Source organism: Hipposideros armiger, unplaced genomic scaffold (assembly GCF_001890085.2).
Source record: "Hipposideros armiger isolate ML-2016 unplaced genomic scaffold, ASM189008v1 scaffold_139, whole genome shotgun sequence".
Taxonomy (NCBI): Eukaryota; Metazoa; Chordata; class Mammalia; order Chiroptera; family Hipposideridae; genus Hipposideros; species Hipposideros armiger.
Genome location: NW_017731489.1, coordinates 2,430,482 through 2,453,678, shown reverse-complemented (window position 1 = coordinate 2,453,678; position 23,197 = coordinate 2,430,482). Strand labels below are relative to the sequence as shown.

Below are 23,197 nucleotides of genomic sequence, written 5' to 3'. Positions count from 1 at the left end.
GCCACCCTTATTGAGCCAGTTACCTCTTCCCTAACTTGCATATCAGTACTTTCCTGTAAAGAATAAGTCTGCTTGTCAGTGTTTGATCTTGAGCCCAGAAGATGGAGGGAGGACAGAGGAAAATAAGCTCGGCCTGATAAAGACACCAGAAGCCCACTCCTGAGCTGGGGGGACACCCCTCAGATGCCTCTGGTACCTTTGAGTTTTCTTCCCGGACGTTCATCCCCAAGGCCAGAGTCATCAGATCCGTACCCAAGGCAAAACCCAGTGTGAGCCTGTGGCTGAAAGTGGCCACACCAATTTGGAAGTCTCTTTCAAGGATTTGATCCTGCCTGTTTGCAGACTAGGGTTGCCATGGTAACTCTCTAGGGGGCATTTTCAACTAGCCAGAGACATTCCAACAGTTGGAGACAGTTGGTTAAGGAAATCTATCTTGACAAATAGTTGGCATTTTAATTGGGGCAGAGTCAGAAACTGCCAGCAGCTCTGAGTGACCCTTTGAGCTGGAGAAGCAAGTAATGAAAGGAATCCGTAATGTCTGTAATCAGACTCCCAGCGGGGAAAGCAGGGCCTCTCAGCCCTTGGGGAGGTCTCGCCATGAGAAAGAGGCCTAGCCAGCTGTAAGTGCTATCAAGATTGTAAGTCAATGGCGCTGATGCTTCCTGAAAAGGGAGACCAGCCTTCTCTTTCTTTACTCTTATGCACTCATTCACCCTCCCCATCTCCCTCCAAAATCTTCCTGTCTTCCCAGGTTCTTTTTCTGGACGATGTACCGTATCAGATATTGGATTCCTTCAAACATGGAGTTCAATCCCAGCTGTGTGACCTTCTTAGCTCTCTGGAGCACGATCTCCTCGCCTGTTAAGTGGAGACAGTGTGGTGGAGGATACTTATAAACAGTAAATGGGATGACGTCGGGAATGACTTCTCCCAAAAGGAGCACAGAGCTATCCAATAAGTGTTGGTTCCGTCCCCTGATGGCTTTTCTTTTGGTTTGTAGTCTTTGTGTGAAGAAGAGCAGCCATAAATTAGAGAGAAATACGTCATCCCTCTAGTTCTGTGGGTGTTGGGCTACAGCAAAAGAGTTTGATGGTAGTTACTGTTCAGAGGCCGGAGTGACTCTCAGAATAAAGGTACACTACCCCAGGAGAGTTGGAATGGACAGGGAGAAACAGCAGTCAACATAGTCTTGTGGTGACCACTTCCGGTGAGGCCAACTTGCTGCGGGAGGGGGCAGGGGCAAAGGCACAACAGCGTGAATGGACTTGGTGCCACTGCCCCGTACTCTTAAAAATGCTGAAGATGGTCCGTTTCATGGCACGTGTATGTTGCCACAGTTCCTTTAAAAAGTGTCACGGTGATTTCTTGGGGATTTGAGTCCAGGTGGAAAAAATAGTAATGCAATTGGTGCATTAAACTGAGAAATAAATCCATTTCGGTTTTTTGTGAGTAGCAGCGGTGGCATTCCTGGTTGGGTGAGCTCTGCAAAGAGAAAAGGTGCTGTGAATTTTGAAGGGCCAGTGAGCAGCGTCCAAGTCATTAAATCCCGAAGGTCATAAACCTCTTTTCGAGTCACCTAGAACTAGGATCTCAGGTGCAAACACAGCACTGTGAGCCTTCAGGCAACTTTTCCAACTCAGCGTTTGGGCTTCTATCTAAAAGTCTCCATACTTCACCCCTGAAGGGAAATACTTCTCTATGGAATTGCACAGTCATTGAATAGCTGTGTCTCTGATGCAGTTGGTTTTCATTGGGGCTAAAAAACAGTTGAGGGCTTCTGGCTTCTCACGGCCCCCATTTCAGGAAACACCCCTCTAACTCCCAAGGCTTCTTCTCATCTGCAGGACGGGAGCTTCTGGGAAAAGTTCTGTTGTAATGGTGGCTGGAAGGGTGCTTTATTAAATCACCACTTAAAATGCAAGTGCAGTAAATTATTTAATGAATCTTTCACTCCAGGGTTTGGGCTTTTGTTTTCTTCAAATTAAAACTGAGAGGGGGAAAAAAGGTACAATTTCAATGAGACCCTGTTTGATGTTTTTCAAGCCTGTGGAGGTTCTGTCCCAGCTCTACCTCCAGAAAAAAAGCATGTTAGTCATGGAACTTGGGAGCCGAAAGGAAGAAGCGGCCTCCCCGGGAGCTCTGGTCCCAGGCTTGCGGACCGGTGCTGGCAGTCACAAAGGCTTCTGCTGTCCTGGAATGAACGGGACCAGAGGTGTGAGGTGACCCACTGGACAGAACGGGCAGTCATGCTGACCCCGGGGGGCAGGGGTGAGCCTTGCTTCTGGCCCCTGGCGCTCAGAGTCTCTGGGAGATGGGGAGGAAACCGTATTTTCCAAGGTCCTCATTCGTGATGAAGGCTCTGAGCGCCTTGTCCTCCTGAGTCCTCACACCCACCGTGTCAGCACTGCAACTCCCTCTGCCCTCTTCACATAAAGGGACAACAGCTCCGAGCGAGTAAACAACTTAGGGATGTTAACCCAGCTGGTAAAATGAGAGGCCAGGAGGACTCCACAGCCCTCCCCACTCCTGTCAAACCACAGGCTCCATTCAGTCACCTCGAGAAGGGACCAGCATAGGGAGAGGTTTTCAGTTCGGGTGGAGCAAAGGGGCAGGAAAGCAGCGATGAAATGCAGTGCAGCCAGGAAAAACTGAGTGAAAACCCAGTGGAGGCGAGGTCCTGGGGGCTCTGAGCACCAGGGTGACGCTAACTACCCATGTTGAGTCATCCATGGGGAGCTATTGAGGATGTGTAAGGAAGGGGTGCTGCTGCCAGATGTTTAGGAAGGTTTCGGGGGCCGTCATCTGGAGGGTAGACCCAAATGGAAGGACTTCAGAACTTCAGTGGTTTGGAAGCGGACTGGAGCAGAACACCCCCCGCCCCAGAGTGCTTTGTCCGCGTGTTGTCCAGTAGCAGAGGGCACATCGCGTGGGGGCGTGGCTTGTGGATGGAAGGGCAGCTCGCTCACGCCTTTGGTGTCTCGATGACTCAGGCCGTTCCTCTCCAGGGCTTCAGTGTAAGCATTGCTTTTAAAGTTGAGCGTGACACGGACAGTACAAGCCAGCTCCCACCCATGTCAGTCACACTTTGCGCTAAGGAGACCAGACCTCTGCTGGGGTGGCCTCCCTGCTGCCCTCTGGCTTCCTATACACACTCAAGTTCAACAAATGACGACCCCCAGACAGGCCAAAGTGGGAGCCCATGGGATGCTGTCGATGGGACCCCAGCCCATCCAACAAAACCCCATACGGGCTATTTCAGAAAGCCTCTGCATTGAGCTGGTCCCAAGCCCTTCTCCAGACAGTGACCAGTGGAGGGCAGACTCTGGCTGCTCGGGAGAACTTTGGCACATACTCTGTTGAAGCCTTGAAAAGAAACGTGGTCGGAGCATCCAGTGTTGTGCCAGGGGAGGTCAGGGTTGGCTGCTGCCCTGGTCCTGCACTGAACTATAAGAGGGTAGAGCCGGGCTTCTGCTAGACACCTGGCTGGCAGACAGGGTCAGAACCTTCGGCGTGAGCCACCAAGAGGCTCGGAAGTCACCTGGGCTCCAGATGGTCTCTGCAGTGATGCCGGGCAGCCAGAGTCTGGCCTAATCATGGGGGTGGCTGCTGAAGGATGAGGGCAGGAACGCGGAAAATGAGAGAGAAGTGACGGGACTCTCATGTTCCTGTTTTCTTGACAGTCACTGAAAATTTATAGCCAGAATAATAAAACGTAGGTTCCCAGGTCCCTATCATTCCAGCAGTCCCCTTCCAAGGTAGGGAGGGGAGATGCTCTGTGACATTACGGGCCCTCTGCGAGCCCTTCATCAGCCTGTGCGCTCGGGAGAAGGCTGTCCGCAGGCTCAGTCAGCCAGACACGCTCAGGGCTTCCATTCCATCAGGGTGCACGGCAATGCCGAAAATTAGGAACCTTCTGGCCTCTGAAAGGGTCCACGAGAAAAGATCTGCTGAGATGACATGAAATGAGCCCTCTTTATCCCCAGAAAACTGTTACTGCTTCTATGTGTTGTGTGGATAGGAGGCTGTGATAGTGCAGGTGTGTGTGTGCGCGCGTGTGCACATGCACATGTGTTTCTCCACAGAGAGAGAGAGGAAGCTTCTGAGAAAGACCAGAAAGGAATGGAAACACGGTCTGTTAAGCAAATGTTGACATAATCAGGAGCGAAGTATATCACCTTGCAGGGACCACGCTGTCCCTTACCGGGCCCTCTCCCCAGTAGCTGGGGCTCTTGGCTATTAGCCCAGTCTCTTGCTACTAATCTGCTTTACAGAGAGGACTCAAACATACATTTTAGTTAGCCCCTAAAAGGAAAATCAGGGTTTGAGAAGATGAGTCTGCCAGAAAAGCTTTGTGAAACAAAGGCAATGCTTCACAGTAAGTATCCACTTCTTGATCATAACAGAAATTAAGCGGCTGTAGGTTTTTCCTATCCTACTTGTAAATGTGCCCAGAGGGTAATAAGCCATGAGCACATCCAGTAACTCTAATAATTGAATAATAAATAAGCATCGAGTCAAGACAGACTGTGTGAGGGAGCCATGCCAACAGGCTGGAACAGCGCCTCCCCAAGCGACACAGAGACAGGCTGAGCAGATCAGAGAGGAAATATCAGGACAGCCCTCTCTAGATTTCCTGCCCTGGCGTTTGTCCAGGACATGAGGCTGCAAACAAACTCCTAAATGCACACCTAGCACACACCAGCGACCTGCTTGCAGCTGTGAATGAGCCTGCTGAAAACATGGCTGTTTTAGTGGGGGTTTCAGGCAGCCCCTGGCCGCTGCAGGGCAATTGCCTGGAGTACTTAGACCATCACAAAATTGGATGCATTCTGCCTTCAGCATCCATCAGCTTCTTCCCCAGGGGACAAAAAAAATGTGTGTGGTGGGGGGCAGGGAATTAGGTTATTGAGTTGGCAGAATTAACATAATGGAAGGAGATGAGGAACTGCACAAAGTGTATGAATTCATCGGCATATATAACTCACTTCGGGAAACTTTTTTTTTTTTTTATGATTCCTGGCACATTTGGCTCAACGATTTGGGGCATGTCTGAGGCGCCACTGACGTCAGAGGGGAGAGAGGAAAAGTGGAAAGACCTACGGGCACGAGTAGAAGGAAGGGCTGGTGCGTGTGAGGCAATGGAGAGCTCACACTTCTTGGGGGAGCTACCTAATGAGAGGGGCAGCCTCCCTCTCCCAGGAACTTCCATCAGGGGTGCCATCGCCACCGTTCATAGAAACACCCAGAGCTTGCCCCTGGCTTTGCTCCTTTGGGCTGTGGGGCAGGGAAAGGGGTGAGGGGCCAGCAAATTGTTGTGCATGTCCTGCAACGGAGTGACAGAATACTAGGCTATGATTAGAAATGCAAATTTCTAATCAAAGTGATTAGAAAATCACTCCATAATGTAAAACTAAGCTATGGAAAACCAATTCTGTGGGTGTACATATGCCGACCTAATGGTTCTCTGAATTCACTTTACACACGTAGTGCAGTGCCCTGTAGACAGGGTGTTTGGAACAGGTTGTGGCTGATGGTGGGAGATGACGGTGGGGTTGCCTTGCAATGATTTGGTGCAGTCTTTTCTGTAAAAGGGATGGATTCAGTGATCTACACTATTCCTAGTAATCTATGGAAAACCACTTTACTTTCCCATCCAGTCCAAAAATTCTATCAATATGAGTATTGTACTGCTCAGCGTTGTGTATGTAATAGTTGAATAATAAATACCTATGGACTGAATTTACAAATCCATTTCATAGAGTCTAAGTGGAAAGCCTAAGCCTGTGCCACCATCAGGTGGCTTGTTAACGGTGCAGTGCAAAGGGAAATTGACTACGAGGAGCCCCAGATGGAGAGCACAGCTCCTTGAATAAGGAGCCCTCTGGATTTCACGGCTAAGGTCACCTTTCCTGCTGGCAGGAGAAGAGTACGAAAGCATCAAAGTTGTGATGTCAGGGAGATCAGAGCCAACTCCTTTCTTGAAAAGAGAAAAATCATACACATCCATTGAACCACTAAGGCACTTGAAAAATTAACTTGTTTTTCTTAAAGAGCTCCAACTTCTTGTTCTCTCCATCAGCGAAAGTGAGTAAAATTCGAGTGTCTACTATTCATTCATTTATTCATTCAATGATTTTTTTTTTTTTTACTGAACATCTGTAAGTGCTGTGTTTCATCAATGCCAAGCCCGTTTAGAAATTGTCAGTGCCCTCAGGGAGCTTGCAATTTATTAAGAGTCCAAGAAGAGGGCCGGCCAAGTGGCTCAGTTGGTTAAGAGCTCACTCAAGAGTGCGAGCTCTGAGCGACAGCAGTTCGATACCCGGCCTGAGCCTAGCTGCCAGCAGGTGGCAGAATGGCCCAGATTAAAAAAAAAAAAAAAAGAGTCCAAGAAGTATTGGTTCGTATATTACTACAACACAAGGCAGGATGAGGGAAATGCTGTGAGAGAGATGCAGGTGCCCTACGGGGCAGAGCTGTGGCGAGACAAGAACCTACCATCTCCATCCTCACATGAGAATGGGGTGAGGGGAGAGGCCCATCGGGGTGCCCACTGCCCAGCTTCCGGAAGCTGACCCAACATTACAGACACGTGGGCAGGGTGTCGGCCGTTCTACCCTTTCTCCCCTCATCTTCACTCACTATGTGCTGCCTCTTTAAGACACAGAGTGACCTTTGGCTTCTGCCTTGTGTTTCAGGATCTAGAAGCACAAGACTATTAAAGTGGTCTTAACATTTGTGCAGCCAGGAGACTAAATCTCTGATTACAGGTTGACAGTCCAAGAGAACAGGGTACATGATTAGGTGCGGACATGTCTGCAGCATCCAATCTGAAAAGTGCTGGCTGTTTTCTAGGTTATCTGCTCTATAATTACTCAGGGCAAAATGTCCCAGCATTATCAAGAAATAGCATCATTTCAAGCCCTGCCATTACATTCACTAAAAATAAGGTTTCGTGATCTGCCAAGAGGAAGAAAAATATCAACCCTCCTCCTGGCGACACACACACACACACACACACACACACACACACACACACACGTCAGGTTTCTCAGTGCTACCTTTATTTATATTCCTGACTTCTTGTTTTCTCCATAACCCCAGAAGTTTCCTGACAAATTTTGGTTGACAAGCTTCAAGGAAATACTGTCCTGATGAGAACAGGGCCAGGGCCTCTTAGGGAATGAAACGGCTGCCCCCCCGCCCTGGCTCCAGATCTCGGCTCTTTAGAAAAACCTCTCCTGTGTTGACGTGTGTTTGCTGGGGTTTTCCTTTGTACAAGAGAGAGAAAATCAATCTGAGAGGTTACCATCAACGTGAGTGTTAAAGTATCAGTGGAGAGAGAAAATACCAGAGATAATGCTGAGAACAATTTTCTTTCCCAGATGCCCTGATGGGCCTCAAGAATACACAGCACCCCCTTTCTAATCAAGGGTGGGCCTATCATAGGATAGTAAATACCTAAAAAAGGCATTTCCCCCTTATTTTGTAAATTATACAAGTAATCATATGCTCAGCGTAGAAAAATGGAAAACACAGATAAGTAAAAAGTGATAACCAAAATTCTCCTACCCAGAGAAAAATCACTGTAAATATTTTGGCGTATATCCAATGCTATAGATTGAATGTTTGTGTCCCCCCCAAATTCATATGTTGAAATCCTAGCCTTTAATGTGAAGGATGGTACTTGGAGGTGAAGTCTTTGGGAAGTGATTAGGCTTTGCCCTCATGAATGGGATTAGTGCCAAAGAGGCCCAGAGAACTCCCTCCACCACGAGGACACAGTGAAAAGACAGCCGTCTGTGAACCAGGGAGCGGGTCCTCACTGGACACAGAAGGTGCCCACACCTTGACCTTCCAGCCTCCTTCTCTTTTTTTTTTTTTTTTTAAGCTGAGCCATCCTGCCACCTGTTGGCAGCTCAGCAGCAGCTCAGCTCAGCCTGGGAATCGAACCGCTGTTGCTCAGAGTTCACACTCTTGAGAGAGATCTTAACCAACTGAGCCACTCAGCCAGCCCTCAGCCTCCTTCTCATAGTTCTTTATAAGCCACTTGTCTATGGTGTCCTAGTATAGAGGCCCAAACGGACTGAGACGTCCATCACAATTTTTTCATGTATATGTATGTGTTTTTTTAATAGAATTAATGCTCTATTTAATATTTGTGACCCACTTTTCTCCTTAATATATCATGAATATCTTGATATATATGCACACACAATTATATCATTACTTTATTACTTTTAATAGTTAAATACTATTCTATTCTCAAGATGAACTACAATTCATTTATTCAATCCTGTAGTGTATATTTTTTAGGACATTTAGGTTCCTTGCAACTTTTCACTATTAAAAGTAGACCCTAGGGGTGGCTGGTTAGCTCAGGTGGTTAGAACATAAGCTCGTAACACCAAGGTTGCCGGTTCGATTCCCCCATGAGCCAAGGAGCTGCACCCTCCACAACTAGATTGAAGACAACTACTTGACTTGGAGCTGATGGGTCCTGGAAAAACACACTGTTCCCCAATAAAAATTTCTAAAAAACAAAAAAAATGTTAAAAAGAAAAAAAGTAGACCCTAATGATTATCGTTATATTTTGCATACTTGTCTGTTACTTCCTTAGGATTAAACTCCTTACAATGGAATTGCTACACACATACACATCTTTGCGGCATCGGCTATATATTTCTAAACTGTACTCCAGGATATTGTACCGATTTACACTTTCAGCAACAGTGTCTGAGAGAGCTTCTGCCCCTAGACCCAGGAGAGGCACCTTTAAAGTCCCGTGTGTCATCTTTACCCTTCGACTCCCGACCATGACACGCCCCCTCCCTGACTGCAGGGTACAGCGAGAGCTCAACACCACGTGTGTGCACCAAACAAAGGAAGATAGGCAGGCAGCCATACACTGAGAAATCCCTGAGAGGGGCTGTCAGGATACAGTGAAATTTTGCTCAAGAAAAAGAAAGGGAGAGAAAAAAGCAAGGTGTCAGCCTCAGGGAGTCACAGCTTGGTTTTCTCCTTCCTTCATTCCTTTCTGTTTTAAAAGCAGCAGCACTTTCTGGTCATACAACGTTGCTCTTCAGAGCAAATCTCCCCAACAAGGTTTCGGCTTTCCATCCCTTTCCAGACTCAGGTATAACTGACATCTGTTTGCTTCCACGTTCGGGGGGGAGGGGGGGGGCAAAAAAATGTATACACATTTTAAGAGATGTTATCTATGCATTACTTTTTGAAGTTGAATTATGGTAGCAATGAGTAGTATGACGTTTGCTCAAAAGATGGCGTTCAATGAATGCTAGCATCACCATGCGACAGGCAGGACAGTTACACAAAATGGCAGAAGCTCGGTTGTCATTGGAGAAGCACAAGACCATTTTGAAGCGGTATTTGAAATTCAAGAACATTCTCCTGACTTAACACCCCTTGACTTCTACCTATGTGTGACCTTAAAGGATGTAGAAAGGTACACGTAGAAAACCGGCTACGCTGGCCGTACTTCGGGAAGAAATTGAAATGGCATGTGCAGCGATACAAGTGGACATGTCGGTCAAAGTTTCTCAAGCAGTAGTTTGTCTTAATCAGGAGTGTCTGGATGCTGATGATAACCATTTTGAGCATCTCTTGTAATTGCAGAAATCAAATGTGACTTGTATTCATCTTTTGTTATCAGTATATATTGAATATTACAATTTTAATACAGTTTTTTTCCTTTCTTAAAATGTGTTGGGCCGGCAGAGTGGCTCAGTTAATTAAGAGTTGGCTTGGGACGCCAGCTCTGAGCAGCAGGGCCGCCGGTTGGTTCCCACATGGGCCAGTGACGCTGCGCCCTCTACAGCTAAGATGGTGAACAACAGCTTGACCTGGAGCTGGGCTGCTGTGAGCTACCGTGAGTGGCCAGCAGCCAGCGTGAGCAGCCAGTGGCTGGTAACCGTCAAGATCTGCCGTGAGCTGCTGTGAGCTGCCCTGAGAGGCCGTCCAGAGGCTGGTGACCGACTGCCTCAGCTGGGAAGAGTGCAATGATCGTAATACCAACATGGGCCAGTGAAGCGGTGTCCTCCACAACTAGACTAAAGAACAAAAGGACAGCAACTTGGCTGTTCCCCTTCCCCGATTTCCCAAAGCTGTTCCCCTTCCCCAATTCCCCAATAAAATCTTAAAAAAAAAAGTGTATATGGGACAGCCAATTAGCTCAGGTGGTTAGAGCGCAGGGTGCAGGGTGCAGTGCTCATAACACCAAGGTTGCTGGTTCAATTCCCACATGGGCCACTGAGATGTGCCCTCTACAACTAGATTGAAACAACTACTTGACTTGGAGCTGACAGGTCCTGGAGAAACACACTGTTCCCCAATAATCCCCAATAAAAATATATATTTTTTTAAAGTGTATACATTTTTTTTGGCACCCTCTGTAGATTGTCATAACACATAGTCCCCACCACCTTCTTTGGCACAGGCATGATTATCTGCTTCTCTGCAGGTTGGGACAGTTGTCTAAATAGCAGGGCAGCACGTTGAATCTCTGGTTGCCAGTCTAGTGCTCTCTTTAAATATTTTCCTCTTTCACTTACTATTGAGGACATTGGAACAAGAACTTGTTAGCCCCAGGATCTGTGGTAGAAATCGCTTCTTCGATATAACTCCTGATGTCAGCTTAGGTTGCGCTTTGTCTTATTTTCTCCTAAAGAAGGGTGCAGCACAAATAAAACAAAACCAAATCTGGCCCCAGCTTCTCCACAGGTGCCGTGCCAGCAACTGCGCTCATGGAACCTGAAAATGTGAGCGACTCTGTGGGTCACGGTTACTGACTTGTGTGGAAGAGCCAGTGTTCGGGCCACATGACCGTTAATTGTATCTTTCAACTTGGCTACGCCATGGTACTCAGACATTATTCTATAATAGATATTTCTATGAAAGTACTTTTTGTCTGATGAGCTTAACAAGTAAATCATCAGACTCTGAGTAATGCAAATGACCCTCTGTCATCAGGGCAGGCCTCGTCCAATCAGCTGAAGTCCTGAGTAGAAAAAAGACTCAGTAGGATACTCTGCCCCCAGGCTGCCCGTGGACTTGAACTCTTGAACTGCAGCACCAGCTCTTCCCAGAGGCCCCCAGCCCGCTGGCCTGCCCTGCGGAGTTTGAACTTGAACTTGCCGGCCTCCGTAATTGTGTGAGCCAACTCCTTAAAATAAATCTCCTCCGTGCTCCCCGCCTTCTCTCCCCCCATAATATGTATGCACGCATTTCCCCCTTATCTAGTGTCACTTTCAAATCCAAGAAGCAAGCAGAGGTGAACTCCGTTCCTCCCCACCTTTCAAAGACATGTTCAGATAACAGGAAGGTGCCAGGTGCTGTGCCAAACTCACAACCCAGCACTGAAAGGTTGGCCTTAGCGCCCCCAGTGACAGAGGAGGAAGCGAAGGCCTGGGACGGTTGGGCTATCTGCCTCTAGTCTAGTAAAGGTGACTCCGGCTAAACAGTATGAGAAGCTCTCAGCAGCCAGCCTGGGGCTCAGTCCAGGTTCACCTCATTTGCCTGACTCCCCAGTTCAGCCCTCTGTGCCATCCAGCTTGTTGGAAAAGTGCTTTGGCATTTAAAAAAAAAATTCAGGCACAACTGGGGACAAGCAGGGCTCTAAATTCTGTTTACTCCCGAACTGGTGAAGACTTTACCCAAAGACTGTTCCAGCTGCTGAGCACATGAGAGGCGTGTCGGTGGGAAGGGGCATCTCCCCTGAGCCAGTGCTCAGAGCTCTCGCTCAGTCTCTCCGACTGAGAATGACTTAGAGGCTCACCGTCTCCCACTGACTGTTTCCGCTCTGTCTTCATCTCCAGCTCCCATCCCTTTCTCAGAGCTGGGCTCCAGCCCTGCTTAAACAGCCCCCAACTCAGCCCCTGCCAGGCTCCCTGAGGTCCCAGAGGGGCTGCCTTCAGGGTGGGTAGCCTGTTGGCTGCCCTGCCTCTTAGGCACAAATATCTCTAGCAGACTGGCTGTGTGTCCCTCCTCACGGTCACATTTCCCTTCCTTAATTCCCTTCCTTTACAGGTAAGAAGACCTGGAGGCGGAGCCAAGGGGAGGAGAGGAGAAGACCAGTCCTGCTGTCCCGTTTCCCCCATCCTCCCTCTCAAGTCCACACACAGTCAAATCATAATAAGCATCTTTCAGCCGTGTGAATAGATGCTGCAGTAACTGTCACAAGAAAACATCAATGTGTTTTAACACTCAAGAGATTAAATCTGTGAGAAAGCCCTACCCACTGCTGTTTGGAGCCATGGGAGGGAAAATGACAGTATGACAAAAGGCCCTGGGCCCCCTTTTAGTTCCAGGTAGATTATAATATGAAAAAATACGATTCGCTTTTCATGGATGACACTTCAAATGTTATGGAAGTGTGTTCACCCAGAAAACATCTGATATTTTACAATATTCTTTCCCATTTTCCCAAGAAAGATTTACGGAATCATTCTGGCTGTCTATTTCTACTGGTTTCCCCTCCCCACACCCTCTGTGATGCCAGAAGCAGCTGCTGTTGCCTTGGCAACATTACAGAATAAACTTGTTGCTCTTGGACCATCTGCACCCAACCTGGGCTATGTTGAGGCTGTTGGTTTCCTTTTCCTGTTTGTCAGCTCTGAAAAGTCAGGCTTCCTTCAAGCACTGACCTTCCTGAAGTTACCTGAGGGCTAACAAAACTTCTCTACCCACCTCCGAGGTGGAAGGGCTAAGTCATCCTTTAGGATTCGGGTCTTTCCCATAGGACCCCTTGTAAAACATATGCTTGTTACTAGGGAGATAGGACCACCAACACAGGTCGATCCAGTGGGATCAGTCAGTGCTCTTGTAGAAAACAGAATCCCAACGGACAGAAGCACTGGGCCACCATGTGTCAAACGGCAGTGTTTCAAAAGAATATGTTTTTCTGATTATAGACATATTTTATGAATTTGTTTGTCCTTATTCCAAAAGGGATATAATGTAGTGATTATAAAAGAATTATATTTGCATTCTAAAACAGACTTGGAAAATACAAAACAATATTTAAAAACTACAAATAATCCTGCTACCCATGGATAGACATTATTACTATTTTGGTGTGCTTTTTTCTTTTGTGCTATATGCTTCTTTAAACAATAAGTTGGATTTGTTTTATGAATACAATTTTATATCCTAAGTTTGCTAATTTAATATACATTGGACATTTTTGCATGTCATACAAATTATATGAAACATGATTTGTCTCTCTCTCTCTCTCTCTCTCTCTGTCTCTCTCTCTGTCTCTCTCTCTGTCTCTCTCTCCCCTCTTCTCCATCCCTTTCTTTCTCTTTCCAATGTATTTATTTGTTAAAGAAATCAGTTATTTTTCCTGTAGAGTTTCTTACAACCTAAATTTTGCTAATCGGATCCCCATGTTGTCATTTACCATGGTCCTCTGTCCCCTCTGTTTCCTAAAACTTGGTGGCTAAATCTAGAGGTTTGATCAGATTTCATGTTTGTTACTTTGGCAAGAAGTTTTTGTAGATTTCCCAGGAGGCACACAACCCCTGGCTGTCTACTGTGGTATCAGCCACCATCGACGATCACTGCCCAGATCCATTATTTCATTAGGAATTTCAAAAAGGCGCTGTCTCATTTTACTGTTATTTTGTCATTTGTTAACAGAAGTGCTTCGACAGAGAGAAACTTCTCCTCATTGACTTGTTGTACTGAGGTACAGTTCATAGAAGAAAGGCAGAATGCATGCCTAATTTATTTGCCAGTTATCAATGTAATGACTTACGTGCCAAGCATGATCCAAAGAGAGCTAATTGGTTTTCCTAGTATCATTATGAATGCATGGATTTAAACATATTGGCTGTGTTTTATTTAATTTTATTTATTTATTTATTTATTCATTCATTCATTCATTTGTTTTTTAGCTGAGCCATCCTGCCCTCAACAGCAGCTCTGCTCGGACTGGGAATTGAACCGGTGACTCTGTTGCTTAGAGCTTGCACTCTTGAGTGAGCTCTTAACCAACTGAACCACTCGGCCAGCCCTATTTTTTATTTTTTTATTTTTTATTTTTTTAGATTTTATTGAGGAATTAATGTAGGGGAACAGTGTTGGGGAATTGGGGGGAGGGGAACAGCCAAGTTATTGTCCTTCAATCTTAGTTGTGGAGGACGCAGCTAGCTCAGCTCCAAGTCCAGTCACCATTTGGCCACCCATTGGCAGCTCGTGGCCACTCAGCTCAGGGTGCCATGTTCAATCTTAGGTGTGGGGTAGGAGGTGGGGAAGAGGGCCCCTCTGCAGCCCACCATCCCATGTGGGAGTCAAACCGGCAACTTTGTTGATAGGAGCACGTGCTCTCACCAGCTGAGCCATCCTGCCACCTGTTGGCAGCTCAGCAGCAGCTCAGCTCGGGCGCAGCACCACTGCCCATGTGGGAATCAAACTGGTGGTCCTAAACCAACTGAGCCACTCAGCTGGCCCTTGGCTGTGTTTTAACCCATTGTAGTTGTTATTCTTCAACGTGGTCTAGTTGTCCCGTCTTCAGCCAGTGGGAGCCTCTCCATGTGGTTTTCTGAATCCTTAAGAAGACCTGAGATTTCTTACTAGGATTTTTTTATTTTATTTTATTGTGCCCTTACTTTCTGGTGTGATGAGATATTCCAGACTCATCTTAAATATTTTCTGCTCCAGATCTAAAACTAGTTGTTTCTTCAAGATCCAGTCTGTTTTTAAATGGGGAAATATATATAGAAACCACAACCTGGGCTTTAAGGCACTTAACTTTTCAAGGTCTTTTCTGTGAACAGAATTAAGAAACTTTATTTCTGTTCTTGCCCCATCACCTTCATCTTCCTCCTTTGCCTGCTCCTTAACATAAAATATGCCATTGCAATTACTGCCATTTGCATTCAAGACAATAGCATTTTTCTTTAAACTCATCAATCAAAACCTGTGGCTCCTTTCTCTGACGCCAGTGACACCAACATAATTACTCATTTGCTTCATCAACAACACACATGCATCAAATTACCCCAAAAGTTAATGGTTTGGAGCAATAATAAACACTAATTATTTCAGTTTCTCAGGATCAGCAAGTCAGAAGCAGCTTAGCTGCTTGGTTCTGGTTCTGAGTCTCTCATGAGATTGCACAGTACATAAACCGGGGCAGAGCACAGTCACCTGAAGGTGTGGTGGGGCTGGGAAACCTGCTTCAAGGGGCCTACTTACAGCCCACCACGCTGATGCTGGGTGTGGATGGAAGGCAGTTGCTCTCAGAGGGCTGCTAGAGGGTCCTCAGGGTGTGATTTCTCGTTTCTCCCAAAGTGAGTAACACTAGAGAGCATGGTGGAAATAGCAGTTTTTTGTTCTAGCCTCAAAAAAATCACACGTTGTTATGTCTGTCACATTCTGTTGTTATAAGTGACTCACTTTATTTGGATCCTACTGGGGAGGAGAATAAGCCTCCGCCCATTGGAAGCGGCATGTCAAAGAGTTTGCAGGCCTATTTCTTTTCACTCTCTGGCTGCAACTTATTTACACTGTAAATGTGGAATACACTCATGCCTTCCAAAGACTCCCCAAAAGTTTCATTCTTTGGCAGCGTCAGCTTGAATCCAGGATCTTCTGACCTAAGTCAGGTCCAGGCATGGAGGCGAGTCCTTGTGTGTCCTAGAGTGCAGCTCCTTGAGCACAGCTCGTCACAACTGAACACCTATGAACAAAGAGGAAAGTCATGTGCCACCTCCACACACACACCTCCCCCACATACACACACACACAACACATGCACACAACACACAAAACACACAAATCACACACACTCACACATACAAAATGCACATACACAGAGAACACAACACACAATGGTGGGACAAGCATAGGAGAACTACTAGGAAACACCACCACCTCCCTCATTCAAAAGAGAGGAAAGTGGGAGACACACAGGAGCCTCGCAGCAAACTCCAGGGGCAAACGTTGAAAGTTCCGTGACGAGAATGCAAGGCCTAAAAATGCGTCTCCATAGCTCTCAGCTCCAGCCTGAGCTCGTGGTCCCACTGTCGAGGTCATCCTTTCTTTTTCATGAACAGTAGCCCTTATTTTCTGCTGCAGAGTTTCCTCAGCTTGCTTCCTGCCTGTAGAAGCTTCAGGATCCAAAGGCCGCTTATCATTTTATATTGACTCTGCCCCTTCTAATCCAACCTTGTTGCATTCTGCAAATTTACTTCTCTTAAAAACTTCCTGGATCTCCTATGATTCTTGTTGCAGCCCATTCGGACAAAACCACATTCACAAACTCTTTCAAAATAAGCCCTTCTTCACCTTGGCCTCCTACTAAAGTCTTTTCAAGGCCCTTTGGGCTTTCATTAATACCTTCAGCTCCCACTCACTGTGCACTTCTGAAGCCACATCTAAATTTTAGGGTTTTATTATGGCAGTACCCTACTCCTTGTACAAATTCTGTATAAGTTATCTATTGCTACATGACACATTATCCTAAAATGTAGTGGCTTAAAGCAACACAAACATCTATTATGTCACAATTTCTGTAGGTTAGGAATTTGAGAGCAGCTCAGCTAGGCAGTTCTGGTGGGGAGTTTCTCATGAAGCTGCAGTAAAGCGTTCAGCCAGGGCTGAAGTTGTCTGAAGGCTCGACCAAGGCTGAGGGATCTGCTACCAAGGTGTCTCATGCATGTGGTTGGCAAGTTGGTACTGGCTGTTGGCTGGAGGCATCAGTTCCTCTCCATATGGACCTCTCCAGAGGGCTAACGGAGCGTTCTCGAGGCGTGGAGGCTGGCCCCAGAGCAAGGGATCAAGAGAACATGGGGAAACCGCAATTCCTTTGACGATCTAGCTTTAGAAGCCATACATCACCATTGCCACACTTTCCATCAGAGCAAGTCGCTTAGTCTGGCTCACATTCACAGGATGGGGAGCAGGCTCCACTTTTTGAAGGTGATATATTTTTAAAATACTACCACTAACAATATCATTACTAAAAGTACTTACATTTTTTTAATTTCTTTTTGTCCTTAGAGTATGTAAATGTTACTAGGAACTTACGTTACTACGTTCCAAAGTCATTTAAAACTGTCTTTTCTGTGTGCATATGCCACCAACTTGATAAACCGTTGATTTATCTTGCTTTTGGCTTTGGGGGATTTCTTTTTCATTTTTATTTTATAATTTTAGAAAATAGTTTCAAGGTTTCGAAGTCAAATGATGGGACAAGGTACATTCAGAGGAGGCTAGCTTCATTTCGGCCCCCTCCGCCTTCTGCCCTTCTCTCCCCTAAAGTAACTATGTTTTCAGTTTTTTATTTATTCTTCCATTTTAAAAAACAAATAACAAATAAATATATCTCTCCCATTCTAAGATAAATATTTGCCTGTGATGCACATGATTCTTCACATTTTTTTTAATCTATCAATATAACCTGAATTCATTCATAGCAGTGTAACTGTGGGGGGTTTTAATGGCTAATTGTCACAATTACATAGGTGTTTATAGTTTATTCAACCAGTCCCCTACAGAGAGATATTGTGGAGATTTCCAGTCTTTTACTATTACAAATAGTGCTGCAATGAGCAGCTTTATGCATGTGTCTTTCTAACTTTTTTTCCAGAAACATGTTTTATAGCTGTAGCCTATCCCATGTTGTAGATAGATGTACCTTAAATTACTTAAGTCTACTTCTATTGTGGTGTAGGTTCTTTCTATTTTTTTCCAGTAGTATAAGTGATAGAATGAACATCCTTGTACTTAAATCTCTGTTGACATTTCTGTTTCTATCATAAGAACAGATTCGTAGAGATTTAGTTAGTAGGTCAATGTTTCTGTACCTTTTTGGGCAGTTGATGCATATTGTCAAATTGTTTTCAAGGAAAAAACACAGCAAGTTACACTCTCAGAGGCAGTAAATCTCAGCATCTGGCAGTGGAGAAATGTTCAAATTCTACCTTTACCATTTACTGGTTGAGTGACCCTGCACCAGTTAATTTTGTTGAGCCACAGATTCCTTGTCTGGAAGTGAGAAAAATAATACTTACCTCATGGGGTGGTTGTGATGAGAAAAATGAGGTATTTGACTACAGATGCACTTGAGTACGTACGCCAAGCATGTGGCATGGTATCTGACGTACAATACACCAAGCATTTCAATGTCTGTTGTTATTACCCTTATCACCAACTGATGAGAATGTCAGTCTCACAGAAGATTCATCAGCCCGAGATATTATTGTTTAAAAATAAGGAATACCAGTTTGACAAGTGAAAAATGATATCTTGTTTTAATTTGCATTTCTTTGATTTCTGGTTCTATTGAACATTTTTCATTTCTTCATTAATCTTTTAATTTCTTCTCTGGTGTACCCTGTTTATATCCTGTGTCAACTTGTTCTATATAATTTTAGTTCTTTAAAATGCATATGCAAGAGTTTTTTAGTAGGAATACAAATATTTTGCTGTCGTAACTGCGGCAAACATAGCCCCCAATGTTTTGGATTTTTTTCAATTTCTGTCTTCGGGTTCACATGGCATTTTCCCTGTGTGTCTGCCTCTGTACTCTGATTCGCCCCTTTCCTTGAAACACTTAGTCACATTGGATGAGAGCTCACACTAGTCACCTCATTTTAACGTGGTTACCTCTGTAAAGGCCCTATTTCCAAAAAAAGGTCACATTCTGAGGAACTGGGGGTTAGGGCTTCACCATACGTATTTTTAGGGAAACAATTCAACCTACAACAGCCATGAAACTAGAACACAGGTCAAAAAACAGACACTATCTAGCCTCCCACAACCTATGTCCCCGTCAGCTATAACCCCTTGCCAAGGTTACCACTCACCTGATCTCCTACACCACGGATTACCTTGTCTATCTTCTTGAATTTCATTCATAAATGGAATCACATAAGATGAACTCTTTTCTGTCTGGCTTCTCTACCTCAAAATTATGTCTGTGAGATGCATCTATGTTATTACACTGTTGCATGTAGCACTAGTTCATTCTTTTTCATTTTTATGTAGTATTTAACAAAAGGAGGCAAAGCTGATGTAATTTACCCATTTTATAGTTGCTAGATACTCAGGTTGTTCCCAGTGTTTAACTATTGCGAATACAGTTGCTATGAGACTACATTAGGAATGTGTTGCGATGCCAATCCTAGGACAAGCCCCTTGGTGAGCACATGCTCGCTTCTCCTTTGGGTTCGTGGAGTGGGCTTTTGGGCTCTTAGGGTGGGTGGGTACATGTTGAGCTTTAGTAGATGCGCCCAAACAGTTTTCCAAAGTGGGCCCAGCAGTGAATGAGAATTCGGATTGTTCCTCATCCTCACCAGCAATTTGGGTTGACTGAGACAACAATATTTTTGATGAGTAGATGATAATCATGATAATAGCTTCCATTAAAGTTAGTATGGAAAGTAGGCATTGGGCTGGTCATTTAACCTATCGTACCTGATTCAGTCTTTCAGCTACTTTTTTTTTTTTTTTTAGCTGAGCCATTCTGCCACCAGCTCCGGCCGGGAATCAAACCGCTGTTGCTCAGAGCTCGCACTCTTGAGCGAGCTCTTAACCAACTGAGCCACTCGGCCGGCCTTTTCAGCTACTTTTTAAGGGAGTTCTTAGCTTCATTTTACAGGCAACACAGTTAAGTGTCCGTGAAATTCAGTTGCCCAATTGCTACAGTAAGTAGCAATGGAGGGTTTGAATCCAGATGTCTGATTACCAATCCCAGAGACTCTCTAGTCTAGATAAACTGTGAATCTGGTTGTCAGGGAGGTGGAGGGGAGCCCTAGGTATCGTGGTGGAGCCTAAAGGGATCGGTGTGTCTATTATAGAGGGGTCAACTTAGTGGTTAGCGGTGGTCACAGCTCTACATCTCTGCCTGCAGGCTAGTTTGTGCCGCCTGTTTTGGGGACATTAGGCATGAGCATCTATTGTTATGGTGAGCTCCAGACATTTCCCAATGGGTGATTATTCTGAGGACTGATTCTGAGAACAGATGGGTGTGCATAATAGTCTAAAATAGAGAGACATCGCCCAGCTTGGGTATACAGAGGTAACTCGAGGGCTCACGTCTGAGACCAAGGAAAAGAAACCGTAATAGCGGGTCTGTGGCACTGTTCTCATCACTGCTGTCGATATGCCCTCCTTAGCCCTTCAGCCCTCGCTCCCAGGCCCGGTTCTCGGTAATATCAGGAGCACTGACCCATAAGAACATAGCAGGAGCCCAGTTCACTCTTACCATGCCCTCTGCTTGCATGGCCCTAGATGGTAGCGTGAATATCAGTGGGGAAAAATATTGCATGGGGCAGAAATAAAAAACATGCTGCCAAATAATCACCCTTCCTTCCACCAAACATGCTCAGAAGACTCAAGTATTGAGAGGCTGCTTTGAATCAGGCACTGTGCTGGGTCCTTCCAGATATATTGTCTTAATCTTCACAACGATCTTGAGATAAATAAATTTATATTTTCCCCATGCGACAGGTGTGGGAACCGAGCCTCACTGAGGCTGAGAACCTTGTCTGAGGTTACTCAAAGGGAGAAACAAACAACACATTTGCTTCACTCTAAAAACGATAGAGAAAGGAGAAATTTGGACATTTAGGAATTACGTGTTTTTAAGAAATCTGTGGGGTTACACGCTCACTTTTATTTTATAAAAATGTAAGGCAATAAAAGAATGCTGAATGTTTTTCTGCTGAATGCTGAATTCTGGAAAATGAAAACTTCAGCGAGCGAATCCTGCTATTGTGGGTCAGCAACCTTATTCACAAACGACTTAATGCCCATGTGCAGGGACGCACATCCTATGACAGTACCACACTGCCGAGGTCCTAATCACTTCCAGTGTTGTCATCTTCTGGGTTTGTGCCAGTGCAATGATTTTGGAAAGTACAAAGCTTCCATTTTATTGGTGTTTGGCTTATTTGTCTCTTAAAACGTTGGTCTGGTTTTAAATTCAAATGAAAACGACCACCTGGGCTTTGTCTTGGTTTTCAGTAAACCCGTTCCACTTTTTTCCCTCTTTTAATCTGTTGGTTTACTTGGCTGACCAGGTCACAGACATAGGTGTCCCCAATGTGTGTACAATCATACCTCACAGCCCTGGCACTGCAGCCAGAGCAGAATGAGAGCCATTCGAGAAGGAGCAATGGGCGCACAACTCTGGGTGCAATTCACACGTGCACGGCCCGCGCTCGCCCAGACGCCCGGGATCTGGGCAGACTACTCAGTAGCCAAACAACCAAAGAAGAGGGAGACACAACACAACGCCCTCAGTCCTCCTGCTTTAGTCACAAAGGCGGACTAGCCCCAGAAGCCCGAAGGCTCCCCGGGCTGTTCAGCAGCCTTTCTTCCGGAACCTGTGGGTGGGCTTAGCGCTCCCGCCGGCCCCATTCTGGAGGGGGCAGGAGGGAGGGGCTGCCGTGTGCGGACTGGAATGCCCTCTGCCTGCTCCAGCACAAAAACGGGCTGCTGGCATTGGCAGAGACGAGCTAGTGATGTGGCATGTGTGTGCTCACGCTCTGTTTTACTGTCTCCAACGATCTCGCGGTTAATTAGCAATTTGCTGCCCACCAATATGCAAATGAATGACAGGCAAAGGCCCTCGGCATCTGTAATTATTTCTCGGATTTACAAGCCACTTTCCTCTCTGTGTAGGTTTTTTTTCTGTGTGCATTCATGCATCCGGGATTTCATTATTTTCAGAAGCATACTCAGGGTATTTTGTGCTTTAATATTTGCAGGCTTCAGTAATTACAGTAGTATGGAGCATATATATATATATATATATATATATATATATATATATATATATATATATATATTTTCCTTGTCTGGGATTCATTTTTTATATATATATATATATAAAGAGTGGCGAGTAAGATTTATCAAGGGGCTGAAATCCAAATTGCAGAGAACGCGATCGCAAGATTGAAAGATGCACGTTTCTCCTCCTGCCAAGTCCTTATCTGGAATCAGAAGAATCTTGTAATATTTGATTTTCTCCCAAGCAGCTCTGGTGAGTCGCGCCACGATCTGCGCTATCCATCTGCCTACTTTGGAGCCGGCTGCTGTATGGTTTGGCGGTTTAAACGGTGTACGTTTTTGCCAGCGCATTAAGAAAGGCTCTCGTGTTAAATTAAGTCAATTAATAAATGGAGACACATTAAGCAATCAATTTTGTCAGCCTCTCTCCCCAGCATTATGTATGGCTGGCTGTAATCACAAGATAAATGCTATGTGCTGATCTATGGTAATGTCCAATAATACGTTCTCCGCCAGGCTCAATTCATCAGGGAGTTCCAGTCGGGGAGGCATTTGTTATTGGCTGTCTCTGTACCTCAAGGATAACATTTCTGTCCTTTTGATTGGCCTCCTCACTGCCGCAAGATTCTAACCGTCTTATTTTGATGATGAATATGAAGGCACGCTAAGCCGGGCTGGAGCCGAGCGTCTCAGCGGCTGCGCTGCTTCCTCAGCCCAAGGACTTACAGCCGCCTGCGCGGCCTTCCTGTGCCAACGACCCCTCAAAAGTTGTGATGCTTTTCTTCACCCAGTGCTTTGGGGCTGTGTTAGATCTGATTCACCTGCGCTTTCAGCACTACAAGGCTAAACGCGTTTTCTCCGCCGCTGGGCAACTTGTCTGCGTCGTAAACCCCACGCACAGCCTAAAGGTGAGCTGCTCTGCATGGTTTTGGATTCACGCCGCTCGGGTCCGAGTCCTTGCCCGCGCTCGCGCGCAGGGCTCCTGCAGAGGCCGGCTCGCCGGTGCTGGGACCGTGTTTGGTGCCCGGAGAGGGCGCCTCGGCTCGTTCTCGCTGTCTGGGTGGCTTGGCGCTCTCCGAGACGGTGTGCCTATTCCCTGACGGGCACCAACAGCTGGAGTGACAGTCTGGTTTCTTTCTCCCAAGCTGTCAGCCTGAGAGTGGGGTGGCGGTCAGAAGTGGAGGTGGTGGAGGGAGTACGGGGGCGTCCCCCTCTCTCTCCCAAATATCTGTGGGCAAGTGTTCTGGAGACAGGATTTGAAAAGTTACCCAAAGTGCCGTCTGCCGCATGTGTTGGAAAGGACAGGGGAGCACATGCATTTTGGAAGCCCCTTCTGGGTACCGCGGAAGTAATAGGGGCAGGAGACCCCAGACAGGACCTGGGAATTGGCGAGGGGGCTCTTTCTGCAAAGTGTTTTTCTTGTGCTCAGAAGCGGGG

The 23,197-nt window shown here is 45.9% G+C and overlaps 1 protein-coding gene across 1 annotated transcript in view; it reads left to right on the top strand.

Annotated features, from left to right (window-relative positions):
* The first annotated feature begins 22,440 nt into the window (after positions 1–22,440).
* Positions 22,441–23,197, top strand: part of SIAH3 (siah E3 ubiquitin protein ligase family member 3) — a 61,463-nt gene continuing 60,706 nt past the window's right edge. Inside the window, exon 1 of the mRNA XM_019650298.1 lies at positions 22,441–22,668. Within this exon, the coding sequence (XP_019505843.1) occupies positions 22,534–22,668 (135 nt within the window). The 5' untranslated portion in view covers positions 22,441–22,533. The remainder of the gene's footprint in view (positions 22,669–23,197) is intronic.